Here is a 27,215-nt window from a genome sequence, read left to right as displayed (position 1 = left end):
TGTATCAGGATGCTTCTATCTCAGGAGGCCCCTTTTGTAATGTTTCTATGAGTCCCAGCTGAAGCAGAATTGAATGGAAAATGGTAAAAAAGCTAAGGGGGGAGTGGTGAATACGGCAGATTCTGGAATTACAGGACACTTTGTGATCATCTCAAGATCACTGCTATACCAGAAAGTTTGTGCTGTTGTAGTGACCCCGTACAACTTGCAAATCCTGCAGTATGAAAAGTGTTTTCTGCTCAAAACATTGCTGAACTGCGTCTTCCTGTCACGATGCACAATATAGGTATGAGGTGTTAGTGTACTTAAGTTTGTGCCAATTCTTTAAAATATGTATTTTACAACACATGGAAGCTTAGAATAAGTAGGGTGCTCTGCATACAAAGATGTGGATCCATCTGGGAAGTTTATAAGTAGCCACACAAGCCTGGATAACTGACATGGCTGCTTTATGGATTTGAAGAGAGGTGCATATTGCACATTGCAAAGCATCTTTTTCAAAGGGGTTACTCAGTCCTACCACTTATTTGTGCTCTGCGCCACATGCGTTTTAATGTTCTCTTCTCCAGAGACGTAAGCATTTTGAAATGTATAAAATTTTAAGGACTGCATTTTATTAAGATGGTCATAATCACACCAACCCTCCCTCTCAATTTCACACAAAAATTACCCAGAACTGTCCTCCCACCACACTTGTTCTTGTTTGGTGCTTGGAGATTTCAAAACCTGGCTAGAAACAGAGAGGGGAATGAACTCGTGCTAAGTGTCAGGACTTTTGCCTTCAATGCCAAACAAGATCTGAAATATATGTTCACTTTGATGTACCTTAAGAAATTCTAGGAATTGACCAAGGTCCATGTGATAGTCATTTCTTAGTCCATAATCACCATGGGCTTGAAACTGTAAATCTTCAAATGTCTGAAAGAGACGAAAACTTTCCCCATTTCCTTCCGTTTCTCCAGTCTCAAGATGCTTGCAGGAAATGTGTTTCCAATTGGGATATCTAATAATATGCCAAAACTCTTCACACTTTTCTTTCATGCCCTCCACACAGATCACTCCAGGCTTCCCAGCTAGGCAAAAACCAGTCAGATTTAATTTCTTTGCATATTCAAAAATCTTTTTCCTCAGTTCTTGTCTGTATATGTGGTGGCTGTAAATCCACATCCGTTTAAATTGTGCTTTGACTACTTCTTTCCTTGTCGTTCTTTCACAAACTTCACTGCCTCCTCCTCTGAATATACTGTTGTCCTGTAACCACTGAACAGCTACACATATACAAAGTTCTCCAGGCTCCAAAGAAGCAATATAAGATGTGAGATCTTTATTGAGCTGCAACTGTTGTTGCCTGTCTAGTGTATTTGATCTTGCAAACAGTTGTGGTGTCACGTAGGGGTAATTGTGAGGCAAATCCACCTGCAAATCTACAATGGCCTAAAAAGGAGAAAAAAGGCAAACAGCATAATGTGTTACTTTGTAGTTAAGCAATTTTTGGGGGAAAAATGTACATCAAAGGAATTACAGGAATCCAATTACAATTAGTTATGATTTTTTTTTAAAATTTCAGTAAAACCTAAAGCCAGTTCATAAAAAGTTGATTATGGCCTTCTTACCAATACCTTGCATATCCTGTATGCCATAAAGGCTGAACTCTGTGACCTGTAGTGCTCATCTGCATACACATTGCACAAGATCAAAATTATGCCTAACAACTCTATGTACAGGCATAACCCAATATTTTCATACATGCCTGTCACACAACAGAGCCTTAAGTATGGTTACCTATAAATTAAGATGACTGCATGATGCACAGAGCTGACTTAATGCACGAGTTCTTGAATCCCTGATATAGGTAGTCCTCAACTTATGATGGCAATTGGGACTGGAATTTCTGTCGCTAAGTGATGTGGTTGTAAAGCGTGATTGTATCGCTTAGCGACAGCAATCCCTGAAGCCCCAGTCGCCATCGTTAACTGAATCCCATGGTCAAGGCAACTTCCTGCTGGCTTCCCACAACCAAAGTCAATGGGGAAGCCAGCAGGGAATGTCGCAAGTTGCTCAGGTAAGTCTCCTCTACCTGCGTAACTGCAAACTGGTTGCCAAGCACCCAGTTCATGATCACGTGACTGCAGGGGTGCTGGGATGGCCAGAACTCAGGACCAGTCGTAAACATTTGTTCAGCGCTGTCATAACTTCGAACGGTCGCTGACTGAATGGTTGTAGGTTGAGAACTACCTGTATAGCAATCTACAAAGTACTAGTTGTAGATCTTCTGCTAAGAATTATTAATTGAAGGGCAAAAGGGAATATCTGTACAATGTCCTGTGATACGGGATGTGGAAAAGACACAATCTTTCCCCAATTCTCACAAAACAAAAGGACGCATACCATTCTCAGAAACTTGTTAAAGCTGATTGAGTTGTTCAGTGGGCATTTTCTTCCTGTACCTATGCAGAAGGAACAAGTGCACCCTTGTTGCTGTATTAGGTAATGTTCATGATTTTATAAGCAGTGTGATTACATCAAAAAGCTAGTCAGCAATAACATCAGCATAGAAGAGATAATTACTTATAACTGTACTGTGACTCTTGATCGTATATAAAATTGGAGACGAGTTTTCCCTTACTTGTCATGAAGAGGGAGAAGTTTAAATAAAATCTCTGCAATTTAATTTTTTAGCATTTTGATCTGTCTTCCTAGTGGTAATTCCTCTTTTTCTACCAATTTTTCACCAAACCCAGCTTTCTTTCTGTTGCTGATATTGTTTTTCTTTATGAATCAGGTTATATTACAAAATGAATTGTAATATATCCACCATTGCAAGAATATCCACATCAAGCCTTAACTTCAAAGGCAAAGATACAAGCCTTGAGCAATTCTGAAATCTCTAATTCTAATGCTAAATGCTCTGTTTAGTGGGGTGATCTCTGATACAGTACAGCTTTCTGGGTCTAGAATATATGTCATATACTAACAATTGCAATGCTTTCATCTTCACAGTATGTTTATTTTAGTGTAGGATCTTGCTGCTCCATTGCCTAGAGCAATAATCCAAACAGATACAGTTTGGGGGAATAAGACTCAATGACACACACAGGTAGTCCTTGGTTAATGACAGTAACTGAGATTGGGAACTCCATCGCTAAGCAATATGGTTGTAAAGCACAACGTCACGTGACCATGCTGACTTACGATGGCAGTTCCAATTGCGGTTGTTAAGCGAACCCTGTGCAGTCATTAAGCATGATGTCACATGATCACCATTTGCTACCTCCTGCCGGCTTCCCCTTCTTACTGGAAGCTGGCAGTGAAGGTTGCAAATGGTGATCATGTGACCGTGGGATGCTGTGATTGTTGTAATTGTAAACCAGTTGTCAAGCATCTGAAGCATGATTACGTGACCATGGGAATGCAACGGCTGCAACTTCGAGGACCATTTGTTCAGTGCCATTGTAGCTTTGAATGGTCGTTGAACAAATCCTAGTTAACTCAGGAATACCTGTACTTACAGGTTGTAACAGAAAAATACTTGACCTTAAAAAGGTGTTATAAAAAGAGAAGATGAAACAAAAACTAGCGTATAACAAGCAACTGTTTTATTTAATGCACTGTTCTGAAATAAAAACAAAACTAGATATGTTCAAGCAAATACTGGATAACCATCCATGAGGATGTTTTAACTGGGATTTCTGCATTGAATAGGTTGGACTTGATGCCTAAATGGCCCCCTTCAACCTTATCTAGAATGTTCATTTATCTAGAGAAGCTATTCTAGATCACAGGATCACAGATCAAGATTTAAAGTGGAAGAAAACAAAACTCAGAAATGGAACAAAATTATTCAATAAACACACAGAGAATGACTATCTTGGGATCCCAGATAATAAAGGTTTATAAGTAAAAAAAAAATATATCCAAAAGTGGTCTGTAAAAATATGCCCAGTGAAGCATGATAGCTGCACTGTTAACTAAAGAAGCTTTTAGACTACCTACGAGGACACCTCCAGTATCCTTGCAAACAGGACACTGTATTGTAATAATATATTTAATCTCTAAATGCAGTATCATAATGTAATCTACAGCTAACAAAAACATATATGACTAAGACAAGATTCAAACAAATATGCACTAGGCCTATTGGTTCAAATTCATATTTTCTTGAGATTGGGCTTGATTCACAAATGTTTACTAAGGTGAAATATAATTGGGATTCTTCAATAATAATAACCAATGAAAACAGATGATCTCACCTTGGTTTCATTTATTGGAACAGCAACTGAATACTCAATTTTAGGTGGGAAATTTTCACTTGTATTGTCCAGGTATCTTTGAATATTCTGGAAAATATTTTCATCTTGAAGAGTTATTTCTCCTTTATTAGGAAACATAGACAAAAGCATTTCCAATTCTGCCACTTGAAGCTCAAGACTGTCTTTCATTTTGCTAGACATCATTACAGATGCAATATCAGCCACCTAGAAATAGGAGATATCAAATCAATAATGTTTTCTTATGCTTGCCAGAATTCTCTCCAAAAAAAGACTCAGACAGTCTGGAGAACCTAATTTTTTTAAAAAATGAAATACTACTTTTTCTGTAATAACAATGAAAACTACAATCCTTAGACAGATTTAGGCATTAGTTGTAAGGAGTTCAAAGAGACTGTTCATGAGTAAAAACAAGTCCCAACAGAGACATACCACATTATGGAGAAATACAAGAAGAAGTGAATCAAAACAAGACATAGAAAAAACCCTTGTAAGCTTGTGGAAGCAACTGAAGATGTCCTTCCGGCCACTCAAGGGATCCTCAGAAAGAATTGCTGCTTGGAAGGCACCAACTAAAAGATAAAGCAAATGGATGCTGACACTCAGATTGATACAGGTAGTCCTCAGTTAATGACCAGTTGTTCAGTGACTGACTGAAGTTATGACAGCGCTAAACAAATGGTAGTTATGACCGGTCCTCAAAGTTCCAGCCATCCCAGCACCCCTGCAGTCACATGATCGTGATCTCAGTGCTTGGCAACTGGCTTGCACTTACCACCATTGCAGCATCCCGCAGTCGCATGATTGTGGTTTGTGATCTTCCCTGCTGGCTTCCCACAAGCAAAGTCAATGGGGAAGCCAGCAGGGAAGGCAAGTTCCTTGGGTAAGTCTCCCCCCTTGTGCACCCTCTCCCATCTGGCAACAGCCACCCCAAGACCCACTGTGCTTGCCCCGCACCTCCCTGGCCACCCGCGTACCCCCTTGCTCCCACCCGACAGCCACTCACCTGCCTGCCTGCCGGCCTGCCTACAAGCTGCCGGGAACTCACAACTTCCTGTCAGCTTCCCTGCTGACTTTGTTGTTGGAAGTTGGCAGGAAGTTGCAAGGAGGTGCTTGCTTAATGACCATAATCCCTGCTTAACAACAGCAACAGGGACTGCAGGGACTGCCGTTGCTAAGCAATGTGGTCATGTGATGTCGCAATTTACGACTGCATCACTTAGCAATGGAAATCCTGGTCCCAATTGCCATAGTTAACTGAGGACTACCTATATTTAGAGAAATCCAAGACAGGACACCGCAAGAACAAAAGAACAGTAGCTTTGACTGATCAATGCTTCAGCTTTTAAAATGGCCTAAGAGAATTCTGCTGTTGTCCTACAGAAAAACAGCAGCTTCCCTGAGTACTTTCACAATTCTGGAAATGTATTTTGGACTGCTATAGCTGATGGACAACAATAAAAAATGCATCGCAGGGCCAGTATTTACTTAGGTACCACTTTCTTATGTCATTGACTGTTTTCAACTAGGAATTTGACAAAATTACCTTAAATCCAAGAAAAGTGTTATATTGTTCCAGGGTCCACATGTATCAATGACTCTATCCTTACATAATGCTAAGCCAGTGTCCACTGGAGTTGGGCAGCTTAATAAGTTTTAATTAATTCATTAAAATTTATTTTTAACATTTGGTTGAATAAACGTGTTCACTTTGCAGACAAATCCATGGCTTTGTCAGCCAATTCCTGATCTTCAAATCTTCTGCCAATGATATCTCAGACATACTAGCAGCAGTAAAAGGGGCGTTTTATGTTTTGATTATTCATAGCTTGGTGTTTGTATGTTTGTGAGTTGATGATTATTTGTTCTTGTGACATGGATACTGATTTTTTAAAAAAATGTGTTGTCCTAAGGACGGATGTCAAATGTCCATCTCTGTTCCAATCAAGGAGAAATGAGAAGCATGGAGAAGAAAAGAGTGAGAGTGGCTAAACTGAAAGAACAGTGCCTTTTTCAGTAATGTTTGCACTGGACTTTTACAGGCTGGCCAAACCCAAAACAGGAGCAAACCAGTGTTCTGTGTACAGATGACAAATCAGGATTCGTAAACCCAACCATGGCTTCTTACTGGGGTTTGCTGTCTAATATACACTTTGATATTTTCACAAATTAATTCACCATGCAGGCTCTGTAGGACAACTGAGATCTTACATTTTCATTATTGCAAAAAGTTCATATATCCCTTTCATTGTTTCCCTGTTAGTATGCAGTCCATTCAGAAGTGCCGCTTAACACGACTACAGCTTCCTTCTAGGTTATGCTGTAAATGGTAAAAATGTCCCATACCCACATCACCTCGTAGACTAACAATTCTTTAATAGCAAACTTACACAGAATTGTTCACAGTGAACTGAAAATCCAGGGAAGTCGTATTTAATTATAAAATGTATAAAACCTTTGTGACCGTGAGTTGGCCTCATCAAGATAACTGCCTTTTCCCTTCATCCTGTATTAGGTTTACCATGAAGGTTAACTGAGAAGCAAGTCCCACTGATTTTCATAAGCAGCCCAGCCCCTTGGCCTCAATCCTGGTTAGCCCAGAACGGAGCAACCGATAAGCCGCGCTGGCCTGCATCTGTTCGGCCTGTCAACTCCACAAATCTAGCCCCGCGATGGCGGGAAACGGGAGGAAGGAGCAGAGGGGCGGCGACCACTTTGGTCCTTCTGGGAGAGAGGGGCGAATTGAAGTCCTCCACGGGAGGACCTCGGGACCCCTGCACTCTCCCGCTCTTGCCCTTAGCCCTCCCTGTCCCGTGTGCAATTCCGTGCATAATGCAATAGCAACACCATCTCGTGGCCATTTGGTTGCAGCATAGATCTGGCAGGCCGATTATTATTACACGTCCGCTACACGCCTCCGGCCCGTAATCAATCTATTTTTCCTTTCAGGCGGTTGTTGCTGAAATTGTTTCGGTCGATCTAGCCTAATAAACGTGCGGGGGAGGCAGGCCTTTCCTCACACACGGGGAGGGCCAGGGCTGAGATGTGTTCGTCAAGAAGCAGTTTTGAGCTCTAAGCAGAGGTTCTGGCCTGGCACTAACCCACCTTCCGCCTAAGATTTCTGCCCGAGCTGGCTACAGACGCCCCGGAACAGACCGAGGCGCTTGATTTCGGAGGAGCACGTACCCGACCGGGCAGCTTACATGGCTGCAGATGAAGGAACGGAGGCGCGGCTCGCCTGTGGAATGGCGCCTGGGCGTCGATGGAATGTTGCAACAGCCTTCGTGCTGGCCCCCGCACGCTCGGCGCTCTGATTGGTGCATCCGGGAGAGCGAAAAGGAAACGTGTTCTGGGCCGCTCCCGGAAGGGCGCCTTGGAGGTGGACACGTTCCCTCGGAAGGCTCCGGAGCGCTGCAGGTAACCTGGTTGCTGGGGCGGCTTTGGTCGTGGGTCCTTTCCAAAAGGTGCGGGAGGCTTTCTGCCCACAGAGGCTCATGCGCATTACAGCTCTGCCAACAAACCAAACTTAAGCATAGCTTTGATTGTGGGAGGTTGTTGCGAATGAAATTGCTGTGGTTTCCTGTAATCTGCATCTCTAGTTTGCACCATCTCCTGGATGTCCAGAAGGAGACTGGTATGGAGAAGGAAAAGCTAAGTAATCCCCCTGGGTTAGTTCCGTTCTTCTCCGTTTGGTGCCCAAGCAGGGAGGCGGCCTGGGGTGTGCGAGGGGAAAGGAGTCATTGTGAGCAGAAGTGGATAACGAAGTTGCAACACTCTGTTCTGCTATCTGCGCTTTTAAAGGTCTTGTATTATAACCACCCTATCAGTTTCCTGGCTGTGCTGATAGCAGTACTCCAACACACCCGGAAGGCATTTGGCTGGAAAAGGCTAGGATAATGGGTACTTGGGACTGGGAGCCTTGGCCTCAGAACTCATTGGGTAACCTTGAGCCAATCTGCCTCTTTAACTTAACCCACATCCCAGAATTTTGTAGGGTTAAAAGAAGAGAAGTAGTGGAACACACACACACACACACACACACACACACACACACACGATTCTGAATTTCCCTTAAAATGGATACTATATAAATGCAATACATGCAGATAAAATAGCAAATGGAATAAGCCAAGTTGATTATTTTTTATTTTCAAACTGGCATAAAATGTGCCTTCAAAGGAAAACGGATGAAACAGATCAACATTTCACTTTCAGCCACACTTATTTGTATAAAGTGCTTTTTTTAGCCATTTCTAGAACTAAAAACCAAGGCAATATACTTCAAGAAATTTCAGTAACAAGAAATACATATATCTATGTACTCCCAGTCTCCAAACACAATTAAAATAAAAGAGTTTCCCAAAGTGTGGCCACTTCTAGTAATCCTTCTGTGTGAAGTGATTTATGCACCTACATGTTACTAGATGAAAAAGGCAAAAACACACAAGCAAGAACACTCCTTCCATTAGTGTCCCCATGCTTGGCGAATAGAGTTGGTCAAGAGACTGCAGTGTTGGCAGATATAGTGAAGTTTCAAGAGAAAAGGAGGCTACTTTCATGCTATAGGTGATATGCTTCTTCCTAATAGAAGGAGAACCAGTTTAGCTGCAAAGGTTAAAAGTTGTTGCAGCAGTTCTAAGGAACAGGAAACTGTTCTGCTAACAGTCACTGCAAACAGTAGAAAATTGGTCAGATGATTTTTCTCTGCTGTTGTCTATTAAAAGAGCCTTTCAGGAAATGCTGTGTTAGGATAAATGATTATGGATAGGAAAACGGGGATCCTTCTGTAGTAAGTCAAACCCCTTTTAATGATGTAGCCAGACTGAACTTAGAAATGTAAGTTTGGTTACAGATCTGGAGGTAGATGTCTGCTCTGCTGTCGTGCCTACTCCCTGTTTTAAGGCTGCTTCATTCACTGCCTATCTTGCTCTATTTTCTTAGACTGATCCTTTTGCCCTTGTCCACTCAGAGCCCAAAAGCATGTTGGGAGGATGAGGGATGATGGGCTTTTGGGTCCTGTGGTTGGGAAAGCTTGACACCAGCTATCTGAATGCACTCTAAAATAGACAGCTCTCTGATCCTCCCTGAAAACCAGAGGGCTGTCTAGATTTGGTAGTGTAAACAATATCTTTCCTGTATTGGCTTGCTTGATCTAATTCGTTATGGTTTTATGTAATTTAACTATTTGTATTTTGACTAAGATGAAAAGAATAGGGAGTCCTGTCTTTTCCTTTTAAATTACCCGATCTTCAAATCTAAGATAAGACATTCTCACACTAAGGTGAAGTCTTTATTTTGGAGTTTCTCATCTTTATATAGTAACTATTAAGACTTTGCCCTCAAACACGTTTCTGGAAGATATAAATATCTGGAAAAGGCAGAATCAGCATCAGACTACTGGAGCACAGGCAGAGCTCTTTTCTGCTGTGACATTCAGATTGGCCTAAATGCTTTTCAGAATGCCATTTGAAATAGTGAATCTGTCCATTCATTGTGTTGGCAAATAATGATTCTACTATTTTTTTTTACCTGCATTCCTTTCTACATAGCATAAAGAATAGATTCTACTATGAATAAAATTCAGTTTATTTTCCTGATGATTTATGGCACCTCTAACATTTCTGGCAATAAACAGTATTATTTCTTGTGCATCCTACAGAAATGGACTTCGAAGCAATTACAAAATACTCGAAACTGCATGCCAAACCTCTGGGACTTTCCCTCCACTATGGAACAGCTGGATTCCGTAGCAAGGCAGAAAACCTCAACCACATCATGTTTCGTATGGGATTGCTTGCTGTCCTGAGGTCCAAGAAGACCAAATCCACTATTGGTGTGATGGTTACAGCCTCTCACAATCCTGAAGTAAGAAAATGAGTGTTAGAGAGAAGGAGAGTGGCTTTTGTGTAGGAGCTCTGGTTCTAAGGTTCTTTGGGCCTTGAAAACAAAGACTCCTTAACTGTTGACTCTCTGTAAGGTTAAGATGCCCAGTTTAAACTGGAAAATATTTTTTAAAGTCAGCGTAATTTTAGGATAGGGGCTTAAGTCCTATTGATTTCAATAGGATGTAACTTGCACTTCTTGGAGCTTTTTCATAATGTGCCCAGTCTTCTTTGTTCAATTACTTACAACACAAAACTATGCATGTTTACTTTGAAATAAGTCTCACTGAGTTCAGGGGGCTTTTTGCAATATAAGCATGAACAGGAGTGCCATCTCTGACCTTTCTCTTCAATGAGATTAAATAATTTCCCCCTTTTTTGACATTCTTTTTGAAAAATTGCTTAAAAGTTTTGGTGTGATTGATTTGATTAATGTTTTATTTTATGAATGTGTTATACTTCAAAACAGAATTTTCCTTGGACAAGTTACAATACTATATCTTTTAAAGGTGTGCAAAACATTTCAGGCGTGAACCATTTCAAATTCAAAACAGTTCCTTTTGAGTTTTTTAAGCTTGAAATAAGTGTTTAGAGTTCCAAACACTTCAAATTTGAAACTTTACACACTTCTAATGTATTTCTTTGCTTCAATTGTCAGAGAAACTAAACCTTCTTTCTAAACCTGCCAAAAACCTTGATGATAATTTTCTGCCTTCCCAGGAAGACAATGGGGTGAAGCTGATTGATCCTTCAGGTGAAATGTTGGCCCCTGCCTGGGAAGAACATGCTACGTTCTTGGCCAACGCAGAAGAGCCCCAGTTATACTGTGTCCTGACTGACATCTGCCAGAGAGAGGCAGTGGACCTTCAGAGCGAGGCCTTCATTGTGATTGGTAGAGACACCCGGTAAGCCAGAAAGCCGATACATGTCTTGCAGGTCAGGGCCAAATGAATTTGCATGGACGATTCATATGGAAATTGTGGTAGATGTGATCTTGGAGGGCTGCAAAAAGAGTTGGATGGCCATGGTTGCCATGGTGCCTTTTTATTCGGCTTTTGAGTGGACTAAACGCATTCAACCCTTTCAACTTTACTTCCACAGCACAGTGAGAGGAGTGTGATGTAGCCCTGCATTCATCCATGGCTTCCTGGTGGCTGTTTATGTATCCGCTTTGTTCTGGCTTTGCTTATAAGGAGAAGCTGGGAGTAGAGTATAGTTTGGTTCCTCGTAGGAAGCATTCATGAAGGAAGGACGATGGGGCTTGTAGGCATTGAACTGGCATTAGAGGGGAGTCTTAAAAACAGGAGAAGAACTGGGGTAGAACTTTGGGAAAAGGTAGATGCTCCTAAACAATTCTATCTGTTGAAGATTTTTGGTTTTAATAAAAATGCAGGCTGGAAAAGCTGAGTTGGATTGGGGAGTGTTTGGAAAGCTGAAGGCTTATTAGTTCTGTGGGCAAACCCAAAGAAGATTGCTGACAAAACTACTAAAGATCTGAAGAGTAGGTTCCCTCATGGGACACGGTCTACCTTGTACAGATGACCCCCCAGGGGTTGAAGAGGATGGAAAATCAAAGGTTTTACCAACCAGAGGAAAGCCAATTGCTAGCCTGACTCGCAGAAAGAAAATTGCTGCCACTGCCCATCGACTCTTCCATAACTTGAAATTAGGGGGTTGGTTAGGTGTAGAAACAGAGCAGTGGATACACACATATATATTAAGCTAATACTGTAGAATGCAGACATACCCAGGCAGAAAACATTTACATGACATGAAATTAAGTAGAGAAAAAAAAGTAACTGCAGTTACTCTGCAATTTAGAATCAAGTGATTGCCCTGAACTGGAAACAGGAAGGCGCTGGGAAAACCCAAGGCTGGCATATGTAGCCGTGCGTAACCTTACCAAATCTGCTAAGGAGTAATTTTCTTGCTTTACTCAGAAAAAGCCTTGGTCAGTTAAAAGAAAAATTAAAATGTCCTCATCACTACCAAAGACTGAAAAGAAGGGCAATTGTGGTCATAACAAAATCTAACACAGCAGAACAGCAGCTATACAGGTAGTCTTTGAGTTGTGCCCACTCGCTTGGTGACCTTTCAAAGTTACAGTGGCAGTGAACAAGGGTACTTATGACAGTCCTTGAAGTTCTGGCCATTGCAGCATGCACCTCCATGGTCACGTGATTGCAATTGGGCACTTGGCAACTGGCTTGCATTTACGATGGTTGTAGTGTCCTGCGGTCACATGAGTGCCATTTATGGACTTCCCTGCAAGCTTCCCACAAGCAAAGTCAGTGGGGAAGTTGGCAGAGTAGGTCACAAGTCGCTCCCATAAGTCACTCCCACCGCTTTTTCTCTTGAGCCCCAGGGATCTCATACTCCATAGCACCCCCCCACCCACCTGCACTCTGTAGTGTGCGCACCTGCATCACCCCCACCTGCACTCCCTAGTGCCCGCCTGTGGCCCACACTGGCCTGCCTGCACTTCATAGTGCCTGCCTGCAGCATCCCAAGCCCTTGTGGCACCCATGCACCCCCTGTGCTCCTTGCCTGGGACTCTCATCTCTTCCCACCTAATGACCCCTGCAGTCTTGGGATTATGATGGCAGGTGGGACTGCCGAGATTGCTTAGCATGGAAATTCTGGTCCCGATTGCCATTGTAACCCAAGGACTGCCTGTAGTAACTGGAATGGCACATAAAATAAGCAGTTCTTAATGCAGCCATTTGTTGCTCTGCGCTTCCCTCTGGTGGCTTGCCTTACTCCTCGCAGTAGGACAGTCCAATTCCTCCCTTCTTCAGCACTTGCATTTCCCAAGGGCACCTTTTATCCACTCAGCATTGGCTTTAACCCTCTCTCAGTAATGGCACCTGGGACTGTAGCTCTGTCGGCGGACCTCAACTCTGGTGAAGGCAGTCACTCTTTACTAGCCCACGTAAGTCAGCTAAAGGTCTGTAAAGAAGAAAGATGGGATGCAGATGTATAAAATAAATCAGGTAATAAGTAGATGCCACATAAATGGTTGGGAAGACTATGTAAAATGCCAAGGACTTCTCAGTGGATGCTTATAAACAACTGCCTGGTACTCTTTGAGTTCCTTGGCTGCTACAATTCCTTCCCTTTTCAGAAAGAAATCTTATTTGGCTACTATTTGTGTTTCAGTTTGTATGTTGGTGGAGCATTTTTAACAAAGCATTTTTGTTTTGTTTTGTTTCTATGTTCTGCATGCAGGCCAAGTGGCAAGGAGCTTTCCCAATCAGTAATCGATGGTATATCTGTCCTTGGAGGTCAATATCAGGGTATGTTTGCCCTTTGATCACCATTTGGTTGCTTATCCTGATACTGATATTTCTCCTGTTTGGTTCATGTAGGTTTAAGGAAACCCATTTGGGAAGTCTGGAACTCAGGGGCAGAGCTTTGCATGCAGGTCGTCTCTGGTTCAGTCTTTGAAATCTCCAGGTAGAACTGGAAAAGACTCTTGCCTGAAACCCTGGAGAACTTCTTCCACTTGTAATAGATAATATAGGTCTCACCTGGCCAATAGCCTGACTCAATATAAGCTGGGAATGGAAGTTCTGGCCCTGCAAATGTACTAACTGCAACTCCCAGCATTCCTTACAATTGACGGTTGGGTTGTTGAGAATTGTAGTTCAACAAAATCTGGATTATTACAGGTTCCTTATCTGGTATAAGGCTTTAGTTGAGCATAGGTAGTGAATGATTGACTCTTCTATCTCTCTCTTATTAGACTATGGCTTAGTAACAACCCCACAGTTACACTACATGGTCCGTTGTCACAACACTCATGGCAGCTATGGAACACCAACAGTGGAGGGCTATTATCAAAAGCTCTCCAAGGCTTTTCTGGAGCTTTCAATGCAGGTAAAAGAACCTTGTTCCCTTAAGAGAAGACCTGGCTTGGATTCTTAAGTGCATTTATTAAAAAATCATGAAAAATCTTCTCCCTAGAAGAGTGTCCTTTTAAGAATAGCTATAACCCTGGCCAGGATATTAACACTCTCAAATCATGAGCTAGAGGACCAAAAATGGGTTTTTTTTCCTGCTGAAGAAGAACTTTAGGAAATTTTGCTGTCCTTGACCCTACTTGCTTTCGAATACGTGTAAAATATTTTTGCTGAAGTAGATGTATAATCCTATAAGCCCAAGTGGACAATCCTAGACCTTTTGTTTATAGTACCCAAGATCATATCACTGAAGTTCATTTATGAAATTTTTAGCTTTTATTTGTTATTTATGTAAAATATGTACTTAGCCTCTGATGAGTTATTTAATGAAAATAATTTAACGAAAACAAGCTGTAGTGGCAGGACAGACCCCATAAAGTGAAAGGTTGGGAGTTGGAAATCTCCTCTCACAGAAACCTGCTGGGGTCTGCCCACCCTTCTTTCCTGAGCTATCTTTTGGTTTCTTCTCTGCAGGCTGCCCCCCAGAGAGATGGCCGAGGGGCCCTGAAGATCGATTGTGCGAATGGCATAGGAGCCCTAAAACTCAAGGAAATGGAACAGTACCTTTCAGAGAGCTTTGTAATGTGCTTGGCCAATGATGGAATGAAAGGGAAACTCAATCACATGTGTGGGGCTGATTTTGTCAAAGTTCACCAGAAGCCTCCTGTGGGTATGCCATTAGAAGAGTAGCCCTTTTTAAGATGATTTTTTTTTGCAAATAGAAAGGGGAAATAAATTATCCCCAAAGCTAAATGGAAGAAAACCAAAGCTGGAATGGAGAATTGTAGCAGACCCAGGCATTCCTACGTGAAAAAAGCCTCTTTTAAAATGATTCTTCTAAAAATGTAACTTGAAGGAAACAAGGTTTAAAAGAGAATTAGAACACATGCTGGTCTCATTACCCCCAAAGGTGATTTTTCTCTATAATATATTTTGCCTGAAAAGACTATTGATCAAGCCCCAATTGTTTCCAGAATTTAGGAGGGGCTGGAGTTACTGAGTGAGCAGATTCCTTTTGTTTTAGTCAGTTGCCTTTCCCAGGGAAAGCCAACTTGTCCCGCTTGCCAGACACAAGTTCATTTCTTTGGTCAAGAAGATATTGGAAAATGCCAGAGGGAGATGAACCTGCTTAATCATAACTGAGTACAGTTGTTAGTGCAACCTGATCAGCTAATTTTCCTCCATTTCCCTTAGATAGGAATATAGTGCACGTGTAGTTTTAAGTATGTACAAAGGAAATTGGAAGTTGTTTTTTTTTAAGGTTCAGTTTTCAGCTTCTTCAGTTTCAACTTGAGCCACTCTCTGTCTCTGGGACATCAGTGGGAGATGGTTTTGATAAAGCAGCAGGTCTGTCTGAATCAAGAGGTCTTGTTTTAGATTAAAAAATTTTAAAAGACAGAATACTTATTTAATTCATCTTTCATTTCCATACTGGGGTGTTGTATAGGAGCTGATTTCTAGAGGTCTTGCTTCTTCAGGTTTATGGCTTGCTAGGGTCAAAGTTATCGTGATGCGACAAATTCCTCTTTTAAATTGGAATGAAACTTAATCTTCTAACTTGAATAGGAATGAAATTAATTCTATGATTTTATGAATAGTATGTTTTTTTTTACAAATACTTGGTCTTTGATGGCAAAAATATTTTATAGACACCCAAGACAAGATCATGTTGTATCTTGGTAATCCCTGGATTGGGTCTTTCCCACCACTAGCTTTCATCCTCTGTTATTTCATGTCATCTCCTGCTCCAACTCATTGCTATCAGGAAAGAGTATTTTGATAAGTAAATTATCTCTAATCTCTAACCATTTTAGGGACCGTGATCAGCTGTACCCCTTACTTTATTAGCATTCTGGCCCTTTGATAAAGTTGAGGTAGAACAGGAAGCTTAAAATTGGTATCTTGCACTGCAAAGGATATCTGTGCCTAGCTATTGATACAAGGTGGCCAGTGAGCATTGCACGAAAGGTTCTGGATTGTACCTCCAATTCATCTGTTTGCATTGGCCATACTGAGTAGGGCAGATGGATGCTGAACATCATCTGGAGGACCACATGTTGCCCATCCTTGGTTTAACTTGGCAATTCATCTAGGAAGTAGGGAAAACCCGTGATTTTTATGCTCCAAATTCTTGCCACTGAATACTTCTGCATTTCTGCCTTGTTTGATAGGACTAGAAATGAACCCTGGTGAGAAGTGCTGCTCGCTGGATGGTGATGCTGACCGAATTGTTTACTATTATATAGATGCTCCTGGCCATTTCCATCTTCTAGATGGAGATAAAATAGCAACTCTAATCAGCACTTTTCTTAAGGAACTTCTAATAAAGGTAATTGAATTCCTTTGGTTGAAGTATATTCTGCTGTGATTAACAGATAGATCTGGCCTGATGTACAGTGAACACATGCACCTGTATATTTGAGTTATCTCCCATGTGGAAGAAGTGGTCCAAATAAAATGCCATAGTAAAAAACTCTTACTTCTTTTTCCTCAAGAGACTCCAGCAATAATAGTAGCTGTATTGTAATTAACAATTTGTACAGTCACCTGTCTTATCTTTTCCAGACTGAGAATTCCTTTTAAGAAAAATACAGTAAATTATTTTCCCCCAAAGTATAGTGCTACTGTTTGAAGGGGAAGTGGGAGCTGTGTTGCGTTTTGCAAAAGACAACAATTGGCTGCTTCTTGGGCTTGAACAAAGATTAAGCATAGAGGGATCCTTGATCTAGGTGGAGCATTTCCTCAGCTGATTAAAAACCACTGGGTTTACATATCACAGTAAACTAAACGAACCACATTATACATATAAATCCAGTGTGGTTTATTCACAGGCAACTTGCAGTAAAACTTTAATTTTATAGACCTTCATTCAGGGGAATTGGGATACAGCAGACTAAATGTTAGTTTGGACTTCACTCCCAAATAATAGGCAAAGTTTATTTTTTCTGAAGCAGTCCACACAGTTGACTTAATCAATGCCACTTGCATTAATTTATGTAAATGGTTGCCAGTGACATTATACAATTACAGGTGTTGGACTTTAATGACACTCTTCCTCTCTAGACGGCCTTGTTAAATCAAAATTTTACTATACAGTGTAAAAATAATGTTAATTGTAAAAAAAAAAAAAATCTAATGAATGCTCTAAAACCTAGCCAGTATTATTCATAAGCGATGGAGTACTTTGTTGCCTTAGCGTTGATCTTAAAAGTAGGATCAGCTAACAGTTAACAAGTTCTGCCAACCAAAGAGGGAAGGCAGTGCTCTTGACCTTCATGCTCAGGTAAAGAAAATACTGCCATCTCTTTGTAAACCTGAATTTTTAAACTTCAGAGGTAAGGAGTCATGTAGTTCTTGCGAAGTTGAATCTTGTTTGTGGAACGTTCCTTTCTCTCTTTCTTCAGGCTGGGCAAACCTTATCTTTTGCAGTAATACAGACAGCATATGCCAATGGGAGCTCTACTGGTTATCTGGAACAAACCATGAAGGTATGAGATTGACTTCTTCCAATCTTAAACAAGTAAAAAAAAAAAATTACTAGGGCTAAAACATCAACACTTCCAACATGGAGTAGGGTGGGGATAGGGGATTGCTAATTCCGCACAAATGTGTTTTTTGTGTAATGCCTACCCAGAGAGAAACTCGAAGAGCATTCCCCAACGAGCTACCTTCCAGATGTACTGGACTTACAGCTTTTTTCTTTGTGGTTAGTGGCCCGGGATTGACAGTGATGCTATCCAACACATCTGGAAGACAGCAGGTTGGAGAAAGCTGGGCTACTTTTTTTTAAGAAATAAAACATTTACTTGTTAAAATCTTGTGGTTGATTTTTTCCTATGTATCCCAAGTGCTGGATTTCATGAGTATCACTTTTGTAAATAAATCAACCCTGCATGTAATGGATTTTAAACTGATACTTACGTGTGCTGCTTTCTGAGAATCTGTTTTATGGCAAGGTATGAAACGTTTAGTTTAGGAAAAAAATCCCAGAACTGATGTCCATTTTTGTGAGAGAGACTTGAGTAATTTGGCTTGCTCCTTGATGGGAAAAGCAGCACAGCAGGAATGCTGTCTCTTGGCCACAATTACTGACCACAAAACCAGCTGCATTTGGTTGCATTTGATTATTTTACTAGGATAACAGAACCCCCCTCCTTTTTTACTGGGTATCTTTCTAAAGTTCTCTGTGGCTGCATTCATACAGCACACTTAACCTGGTTGTGGCACGAACTGTAAACTAGCCAGGTGGGTTGGATTCGTACAGAGTGCTATGCCCCTGAAACCTAACCAAGGTTAACATTAACTATGCTTCTCCTATTGTGCCAATACTTCTGCTAGATCTTTATCTGCCCTAAGTCATGTTGTGTGAACCCAGCCAGTGTCCTTTTGTTGGTGATCAGTGACACTGCTGTAATGTGCTTCTTACCATTGGTCAAGCATTGCCCTTTGGAGTCTTCTCCCTCAAGGGAGTACTGTGTCTCCTCACATGGATGCAGAGTCTTTAACGCAAGTCCTGTCTTTGTAGGTTCCAGCATTGCATAGATTACGTTGCTTGTAATGCAGAATTACAGACCCAGAATTATGGTCTTTCTTTCTTAGGTGCCTGTCCACTGTGCCAAAACAGGAGTGAAGCATTTGCATCACAAGGCCCAGGAATTTGACATTGGAATTTATTTTGAAGCAAACGGTCATGGCACAGTAAGTATTTATTTGTTGACCCAAAGGAGTTAAGAGCCATTCATCAAAGAGTCTAGAGCAGATGAACTATATGAATATTTGCATATTTTTTGTACTTGTGATCTCTTACTCTCTCTGCCTTTTTATTATCCACTTCAGCCTTACACTTAAAACTCCGCATACACTTCATTTTGTACCAACCTTAATGGTAGCATCATTTTCCTTCTGCTCTCTATTGTATCAGTATAATGGGCTTTATAGTAGCCAACACGGTTTTGTGTAAGCAGCAGCAAAGATTCAAATGCCACTTATACCCTAAGGAGTGTCAGGTTGCAATGATCAACTAGGAAAGCCATCTTGGGATGTGGTGGGACATTAGATGAAAATACCAATTCAGTGTGGTAAAAGAAAACTCGATAAAGGAAAGGGATGATGTAGGAAAGATCAAAAATAAAACTGAGAATACCATCACATCTTTATGGAAATTGGTGGTGCAGTTCTCTTCACCACATGTCAAAAAACAAGTAGCAAAGGAGGGGCAGGTACAACGGTTGGGGTTTTTTGGCTTAGTAATTAAAGCAAGTATAGTAGTCTGTATGACGGAGTATGATGTATGGAGAATGGTGATATGAAGATGCTTTTCCATCCTCTCTTGTAATCCTAAAACCCGGCATCGTCCACTGAAACTGCTGGAAAGGGGGAACAGCACATTGAGGATTGAAGTATTTAACACACAGCAGACAGTTCAGCCATGAAATGTTCTTTCCCGATCCATAGCGGTTGCTACACATTTGGAAGCGCCTAACAAAAGGCAGTCTTGTTTTCAAAGCTAAACTGAAACCTTTTGTCCACGGATGAAGCATCTCCTTTTGAGTACAGGGGGTGAGACCATGTTGATTACCATTCTGTTCCACTCCTTCCTCGGTTGATGTTCCACTGTGTTTGTCTTTCTTTCAAGGTATTGTTTAGTAAAGCTGCAGAAGATAAGATAAGGTATCAGGCAAAAGAAGAAAAAGACATCCGAAAAAGAGAAGCTGCAAAAATGCTTGAAAACACAATTGATCTGATCAATCAGGTAGGAACTAAAAACTAAAACTAAAGCTTGTATGTAGTCTTGAAGTCAAATTGGGCTCCTAATTATATACTGGCACCTATCCATAGAGTTTCCTTGGCAAAAGTAGAGAAGTGATTTGCTATTTACCTCTTCCCAGATGTTTGTTTCCCTTCTAGTCTCTAATCCTTGCCTTCTCAGATATTCACCCAGGAGAGATCCTGCTTAGCTTTCTAGATCAGCAAAGGTAGCTTGGCCCTACTACCCAAAGATGTTCAAAGCTGTTACAAATATTTCTGTCTTGAAAAGAGCCCAATAGATGTATTTTGAAGAAAATTAATAATCTAGGCTCCATCTGAGCCACTCAGTACATACTTTGTTTTGTTTTAAATCAGTAAAAGTTCTCAGAGTATACCATCTCAAATCAGTAAATAGGGAGTCACCATTTAGAAGTGTAATTTAAAACAAAAACCCTGACCTGGTTCTTGTAATACCCCAGTATGACCATCCTTAGTCTGGATGCCTTACATAAGCGTAGACTTAATTCCTAAAATTCTTAGCTATGCAGTTGAGGATTACTGGGAGAATGTGCAAAGCTTTTTGGTGTACTGTAGAACTTCGTAAGGGTAGGGGAAATGGCTGAGAGAAGCCATGGCGGTGCAGAATTGTAGGATCTATCTTTTGACCAGTGTAAGATCCCATAGAGGCAGTAGTTTTTTTTCCTAAGCAATGAGAACTGGAAATTATCTGCAATAGCTCCCTAGCCATTTTTCTGTACTGGTGTGTTCTGAATCAGTTTCATGACTTAAAGTCTATTCTGTTCCACCGACTAAAAGGATGACTATATTTTCAGAAGGTGGTTCCAGATTCAGCAGTTTTGAAGCAGAACTGGGAGAAAGAATAGGGGAGCATAATTACACTTTGGTGATTATGAAAAGCCAGCATCTAATAGGCTTTTGTGTGGATTTTAGCTTGTTTCCCATTAGGCTCCTTCAGACAAGAACATTTTGTGAACAATAACCAAAGCAGACTTTAATGATTAGCTAAAAAAATGAAACAAATTGGGGAAAGGATAAAGGCTCTCAGTGTCTGTAGTATCATTTTGATTTAAGGAATAGATTATATAGAGACAAAAACTCCTTACAGGACTCATTCTTACCATAATCTGAGGCAGTTTGGATACTTGCTTCACTCATCTGCAAAGCAAGGTCCTTTAATTGGTGTTTGGAGAACAATGAAATCTAAGTAGGGCCCCGGCTTAGAATCAGTAATGTTTTACAAGGTACCTATATGTGAGATTTTCGGTTATCCAAATGTCGAAGAGATTGCTTTTTCCCAGTTGTTTTTCTTTCTTCTTCTTGTATGCACTAGACGGTTGGTGATGCTCTCTCTGACATGCTAGTGATTGAAGCCATCTTGGCATTGAAGAACTTCACAATTGCACAGTGGGATGCTTTGTACATGGATCTTCCAAACCGACAGCTCAAAGTGAAGGTTAGTTAGGAACCCGAACCAAATGAGTTGGAACTATCTGTGTGACATGTTTCAGATGTTTTTGTCCATGTCAAAATATAAAACTTTCTTTTTCTGGGTAGAAGTGGTCCAGAGATGGGGAGAGCAGAGAAAAACTTAATGATGTCAGCTGCAGGTGAGGAAGGGGAGTAAAGGCATTGGGAGGATTGGGGTAGACTGGTGGGATGCAGGATGCTGGGAGCTGTTGAGGAGAGGTGCGGGAGAGGGTGTGCCAGCAGCTGTTCCAGAATGTGATGGTGTGTTCTGTGTTTCAAACAAAGTATTTTTCCATTTCATGCACACCCCTTGTCCTAGATGTGTAGGCAATTTTTTCGCTATTTTTTTTTGTACTTTTCTCTCTGTGTATAAGCAATTGTACGTTTCCCGTAAGAGATGAGAAGTTGAACTAACAAGTCCTTTGAATAGCTTAGTCATCTCAGCAATCCAGTAGACAGTGTGATCGACAAAAAGAAATTGATAGGATCTAGGAATATTACATGGGGGCTCCTGAATAATGAGTAACTGTAAATGAAAAATCTTTGCAGGACTAAACCTAGCTTAATAAATTTCTTGTACCCCCATGGAGTTAGCATCATAGAACCTCTCATTAAAAGAGGATGGCAAACTCCCAGATTTGAATCTTAATTCTTTCCTATTTTCTCTTCCTTGGAGAATTGGTAGGACCAGTTGGAATTTTAGCAGGTCTGACTATATTGCTTGCTTTTACTTTGACTTGCAGGTTACTGATAGGCGAGTCATCACCACAACAGATGCTGAAAGACGAGCAATTACACCCCCAGGGCTGCAAGAAGAAATTGACCAGCTCACTCAGAAGTTTAAATTGGCTCGAGCATTTGTCCGTCCATCTGGAACAGAAGATATCGTCAGAGTCTATGCTGAGGCTGACTCCCAGGTCAGAATGGAAGTGATGCATTTAGACTCTTTGGGCCGTAGAATTGGGAAGAATTTCTAGAGTGTGCAGGAAGATCCTTTTCTGTGAGCATCATCTGCAAACTAAATGAACTGATATAATCCAAGGTTAAGCAAGCAGCAGTACACAACCCTCCTGAAGATTGGCCATCCTCCCTCCCATCCTTTCTTGGGTATATTTGGAGAAGGAGAAATGAGGATGGTTTTGTTGTTCTTTTCCTTTTCTTGATTTTCTTAAGTAGTTTGGGGCTAGGAAATATCTGCTGTGTTTCTAGCAGCTTTTCTGATGGGAAACAGTAGAGCTTGGGAGCGGGGATTGAAATTTGAACTCATTTGTCTTTCAAGTTGAACAATTTCAGAAAAATGAAATGGAGCAGAATAGGGAAACTTCTAAAAGGAAATCTGTCCTTATTTATACTTCTGCCATCTCTTCCCCATTTACTTTTCTGAAGGGAGTCTCCCTATTTGAGCCAAGCCAGACGTAACACTGAAGTATTTTTTTAAAAAATGCAAACATTCAGTAAATGTAAACAGCAGATGGGGGACAGGGTATTTAATGCTTCCCTTCACAGCTTCACCTCTGCTTAAAAAAATCCTTCTTTCAAATCTGCTATTTACAGTGGGAGGTCCAACAGTGGTATGCAATTATTTAAACTTGCTTCATTGCAGCACAGACATAAATTGGCTCCAACACCTTAACAGTGATGAACACTAAAGTGAGATACAGACTGTGGCATGTGTGGTTTCTGGATCTACTGAACGAAAGAGATTCTTTTGGAAGAATCTGAAGTACAGTATGTCTAAAAATTCCCTTAGCTAAGGTAATTGTATATTTACTTTAGTCTCATATTTTTCTGTCTAGGAGGATGCGGATAAACTTGCCCATGAAGTCAGCTTGGCTGTCTACCATTTAGCTGGCGGATTTGAAGAACCACCCAAGGCTGTTTGATGAAGTGTCACGCTTGGATCTGAATCATGAAATTTTGTCATATAAAACCTTTACTAGCTGAAACATACTCAACGTTTATTATTTTAAAAAATTCACTAAGAAGAGTTTGCTGCTTCCTGTTCTTGCTAAAGTTTCAACTTCAAAATGCTTTTCAGAAAAAATGTAGTATTACAGTCATGACAATCCTAGAGTTGGACTATCGTTCCTATAATCCCTGGGCAAAGTGAGGACTGGCTGGCTGGGGATGACAGGACATTCAGTCTAAGCAGCTGGAAGAGTGCCTGCTGGAGTCAGTGCTATACCACATGAAGAGCAGACTTCAACATTACAATGTACAAGAACCAGAAGGGTATTTGCTGTGAGTTATGAAGAAGCGTAGCATCCCGAAATCTCCCAGAGAAATGACATTCCATAGAAGAACTTATCTGTTTTGGGTGCCTACTTGAAGAAGGTTGCCATGTCACACTTACTTGCTTGTGAACTTGGAACACAGCATCGTTTGTGAAGATAATTTAGTAAAAAGAAAATAATATTCCCTGAAGATGAATAATGCATTCATTGAAATATTCAGTTATTCAAACTACTCATTCATTCCGTGTTGAGAAAGCGATTCCCCTGCAGCAGCACAGGTGCGTAGACAGACAACTAGAAAAATGTGCAACTTGTATTGTAAGGTTTCTTAAAGACAGACCTCAAGATGACAAAAACAAAATGTACCATAAATATTAGGCACCATAATCAATATGTGCCAGTGATATTTCAACTTGATCCAGGCCACATCCAGAACTTATTTACAAGTATTTAAATTAAATACATCCTGAAGTATACATTACGTACAAAGTATGAAAAAGGAAATTAGATGCTCTGGAAGGATGGAGTGGTTTCGTTTGAAATTAACATTACGTAAGATAAAGATTCTGCCATTTACACTTTATGTCTTAATGACCCCTTCCAGAAAGTCCTTCTCAACCATTTCCTCAATTTTTTGTCTCACTTTGCTAGAGAATGTCTTTTGGTTCTCCATTTTGATGTCTTTGTTGGGAAAAGAGTTTGGGTAAAGCATGGGGCTCCCTGAATGGCCAATGCTCCTGCTGGTGACTTTGCTGTTGAAGACTTGGCTCAGGACGTTGAAGAATGGGAGAAGCTGCTCAATGCTGCGGACAGCACAGAGGGTCAGGAGCAAGTGGCCGGGTTCCCAGTTGAGTATTTTCCCTGAGCTGTCCTCCTCTGGGTTTTTCTGTAAATAGCAAGACAAGTATCAGGACTACGCTTGGTACATTTTTCCAAATTCAGTCATTTGCACATTTCCACCAGCCACCAAAGCCAGAACTGACTGATACTACCAGCTTGCATTGAAGAAGATAATGAAACAACTTTAACTAAATTTTCTCATCAACGTCTTATTTTCTTTAGTGGTACTTACTTTTCTATTTTGTTAGAAAGCAAATCATTCCAACTGAAACCACTGAATGGTTCAAGTAACTGCTGTTCCTCTTATTTTAATGAAGTACCAAATGATGGGGGGGAAATGAAGTTCTGCTATGCAACAGTCTTAACACTAGAAGGCTTAAAAACTACACCTGGCGCTGAATTATTCTACCCTTTATATGTCTCCCTGCAATAACTCATGCGGCTAATGTTTAACTTTTAGCCTGTAAAGAGGAAGAGCAGCCTTGCTGGTACACATGGATGAAAAATCTAGTTTTCTATAGAATCTGGACAGTAGATATCATTTACCTACAGTTTAGTATCTGAACATAGATTTTTTAAAAGATGGAATACCTTTGCCCTTTTTCGTAACAGCTTTGCTAATCGCACAACGTATGGTTTGAATTCCCTCTGGTGTGTGCCTTGTCTTCGCACCTCTAACCCGGAATCATCTGATGCTTCTGGAATAAAGGCCCACCGGTACCTGATAAGAGAAAGAACAAATTCACCTCTGAACTATTTTGCATATTCAGCAAGCAAGATTTGGAAAAAAAAACCCCACTCCTGCTTTCCTGAAAGTATTAATATCCACTGCCACATCCAGGCTTAACTTGATGCATAGGACATTAACATGCAAAGACGAAACATGATGCTTTACTACGTAACAACTTTTAGCAGATCTGAAGTGCTGCTGTTTTTCAAGACAGTTATGTTCTGCACTTCTTGTGGAATGGCAATAAAGCCTGTGGTGACAGGGAAGGTTTTATTTCAAATGTATTCCCAGCTGTGCTTGTTGGAGCTTTGTGCAATCATGGAATTGGAAGGGGACAATTAGGCCACTGCACGCAACCCCCTTGCCTGTGAAGAAACCCAAATCAAAGATAGCTGTCAAGCCTCTGTCTGAACACACTGAGCAAAGGGATATCTACCATTTCCCTCAATAACTGGTTGTGTGGTTGAACTTTTACTATTGGGACTTCTTTTTCCTAACGTTCAGTTGAAATCTGCCTTCTACCTTAAACCCATTATTCTGTGTCCAGTATCCTGGAACATTAAAAAGCCAGTTTGGTGTGGTGGTCAAGGCACCAGGCTAGAAACTGGGAGACCCTGAGTTCTAGTCCCGCCTTGGGCATAAAGTCAGCTAGGTGACTCTGGGCCAGTCACTCTCTCTCAGCCCTAGGAAGCAGGCAAGGGCAAACCACTTCTGAAAATATTGCCAGGAATCAAAAAGCTGACTCGAAGGCACACATACTCACACATCCTTTCTGGAACAATAGAGAACTGCCCTCCTGTGTGATACCCTATCAGGTATTTGAAGAGGGCTATTGTATTCAGTCTTCTCAAGGCTAAGCAGAGCATATCTTGCTCCTTTAATTTCAGTTTACAAGACTTAGTTGCTGGTTCTGATTATTGGCGTTGCCCTTCTCTACTTTCTTCCACTTTGCCTCAATCCTCCTCCAGGTGCAGTTTCCAGTGGATACAATACTTGAGGTGGGCTATGATCCCCCTTCCCATGATTTAGAAACTCTGCTTCTGGTCATGCAGCCTAAAATAGCATTTGTTTGGCAGTCAGATTATAAACTGAATGTGAATCACAGTGTAGCCAATTACTATTCTTAGAGTACCAAAGTGAATTATTTTGCATTTCTCTGTTAAATTTCTCTTATTTGCAGCACATTTCTCTAACCCCTCAGATTATTTGGAATGTTGTTTCTAAATTTTAAGTATTAGTTCTGCCAACCAATTTTGTGTCACCTGAAAATCTGATACACAGTCCTTCCACCTCTTCATCCAAGTCATTACTAAAAATATTGACTGAACTTTGTGGCACCCAATGTGATACCTGATACCTGCTTGCTTATGATCTTTGAGTGTAACTTTTGAGCTTGCTATGACTCCATTTAATTTTGATGCCATTCAGCCAACACTTAACTGATTTGCTAATCAGAATTCATGAGTTATTGGTCAAATGTTTGCTGAAATTTACAGCGTTCTCAAAACCTACTAAGGAAGATCCCTAATAAGAAAACAAAGTAAGGTTAGTCAGGCAAGATTTTTTCTTAAGAACTCCACATTGAGTAATATCTTTAAGCATCTTGAAAACGATCTCTTGATAATCTGCTTCAGAATTTTGCCAGATATCTGTATGAGATTGACCACTGGTAGCTCTTTTCCATTTTTTTTTCTCTTTGAAGATAAGGACATTAGCCCTCTAACCATCTAGCATTTCTCCAGTATTCCTCAAAAATATTATATAAATGTATTTATCAGCATACATTTATATAAAAAGTCAGCCAGTTCTTGGGCAATTTCCTTCAGTACCCTACAATGAAATCCATCTGGTCCATTATGTAATCCATAACTGCAAAAGCATTAGACTCCCGTAAGATTCAGTAAATACTTCAGCCCTGTGTTTAACTCCTGTGCTAATTTGCTTCCGCCAACAGTGGAATGAGGCGTGTTTTTCCCATGGGGAGCTGTATCTCCAAATGCCATACTGTTGCTGCTACAAGCAGAAAAAGAGGACATCCTTATAAGGCAGAAGATAGCTTCTTC

General features: G+C 40.8%; 3 protein-coding genes across 7 annotated transcripts in view; 1 reads left to right on the top strand and 2 right to left on the bottom strand.

The window, feature by feature from the left end:
* Nucleotides 1-594: 594 nt before the first annotated feature.
* RWDD2A (RWD domain containing 2A) lies at nucleotides 595-7,678 on the bottom strand. Of its 2 annotated transcripts, none has more exons than XM_025164916.2 (3): nucleotides 7,374-7,678; nucleotides 4,251-4,475; nucleotides 595-1,434 (listed from the first exon to the last, which is right to left on the bottom strand). In XM_025164916.2, the coding sequence occupies exons 2-3, from the start codon at nucleotides 4,452-4,454 to the stop codon at nucleotides 760-762; spliced, it is 879 nt and encodes a 292-aa protein (XP_025020684.1). In that variant the 5' UTR covers nucleotides 4,455-4,475; nucleotides 7,374-7,678; the 3' UTR covers nucleotides 595-759. The 2 variants fall into 2 exon arrangements, with proteins under 2 accessions (XP_025020684.1, XP_007425518.1); XM_007425456.4 differs by having other exon boundaries at nucleotides 7,455-7,582.
* PGM3 (phosphoglucomutase 3) lies at nucleotides 7,565-27,215 on the top strand. Its single transcript, XM_007425458.4, has 13 exons — nucleotides 7,565-7,685; nucleotides 9,928-10,133; nucleotides 10,871-11,055; nucleotides 13,379-13,446; nucleotides 13,896-14,029; nucleotides 14,587-14,782; nucleotides 16,284-16,441; nucleotides 17,517-17,600; nucleotides 18,712-18,810; nucleotides 19,748-19,864; nucleotides 21,212-21,334; nucleotides 22,092-22,265; nucleotides 23,145-27,215. Exons 2-13 carry the CDS (start codon nucleotides 9,930-9,932, stop codon nucleotides 23,229-23,231), a joined length of 1,629 nt encoding a protein of 542 aa, XP_007425520.1. The 5' UTR covers nucleotides 7,565-7,685; nucleotides 9,928-9,929; the 3' UTR covers nucleotides 23,232-27,215.
* DOP1A (DOP1 leucine zipper like protein A) overlaps nucleotides 24,163-27,215 on the bottom strand; it is a 75,654-nt gene continuing 72,601 nt past the window's right edge. For all 4 annotated transcript variants that reach the window (XM_088138085.1, XM_088138078.1, XM_088138074.1 and 1 more), the window contains 2 exons: nucleotides 25,014-25,143; nucleotides 24,163-24,468 (listed from right to left, as the gene is read on the bottom strand). In XM_088138085.1, the coding sequence (XP_087994211.1) occupies nucleotides 24,163-24,468; nucleotides 25,014-25,143 (436 nt within the window). The remainder of the gene's footprint in view (nucleotides 24,469-25,013; nucleotides 25,144-27,215) is intronic.

This window comes from Python bivittatus, unplaced genomic scaffold, assembly GCF_059951505.1.
Source record: "Python bivittatus isolate LINGU-HERP-01145 unplaced genomic scaffold, Pbiv_v1 ctg000020_np1212, whole genome shotgun sequence".
NCBI lineage: Eukaryota > Metazoa > Chordata > Lepidosauria > Squamata > Pythonidae > Python > Python bivittatus.
Note: the sequence above shows the minus strand (reverse complement) of the source record. Positions and strands in the feature narration are given on the sequence as shown.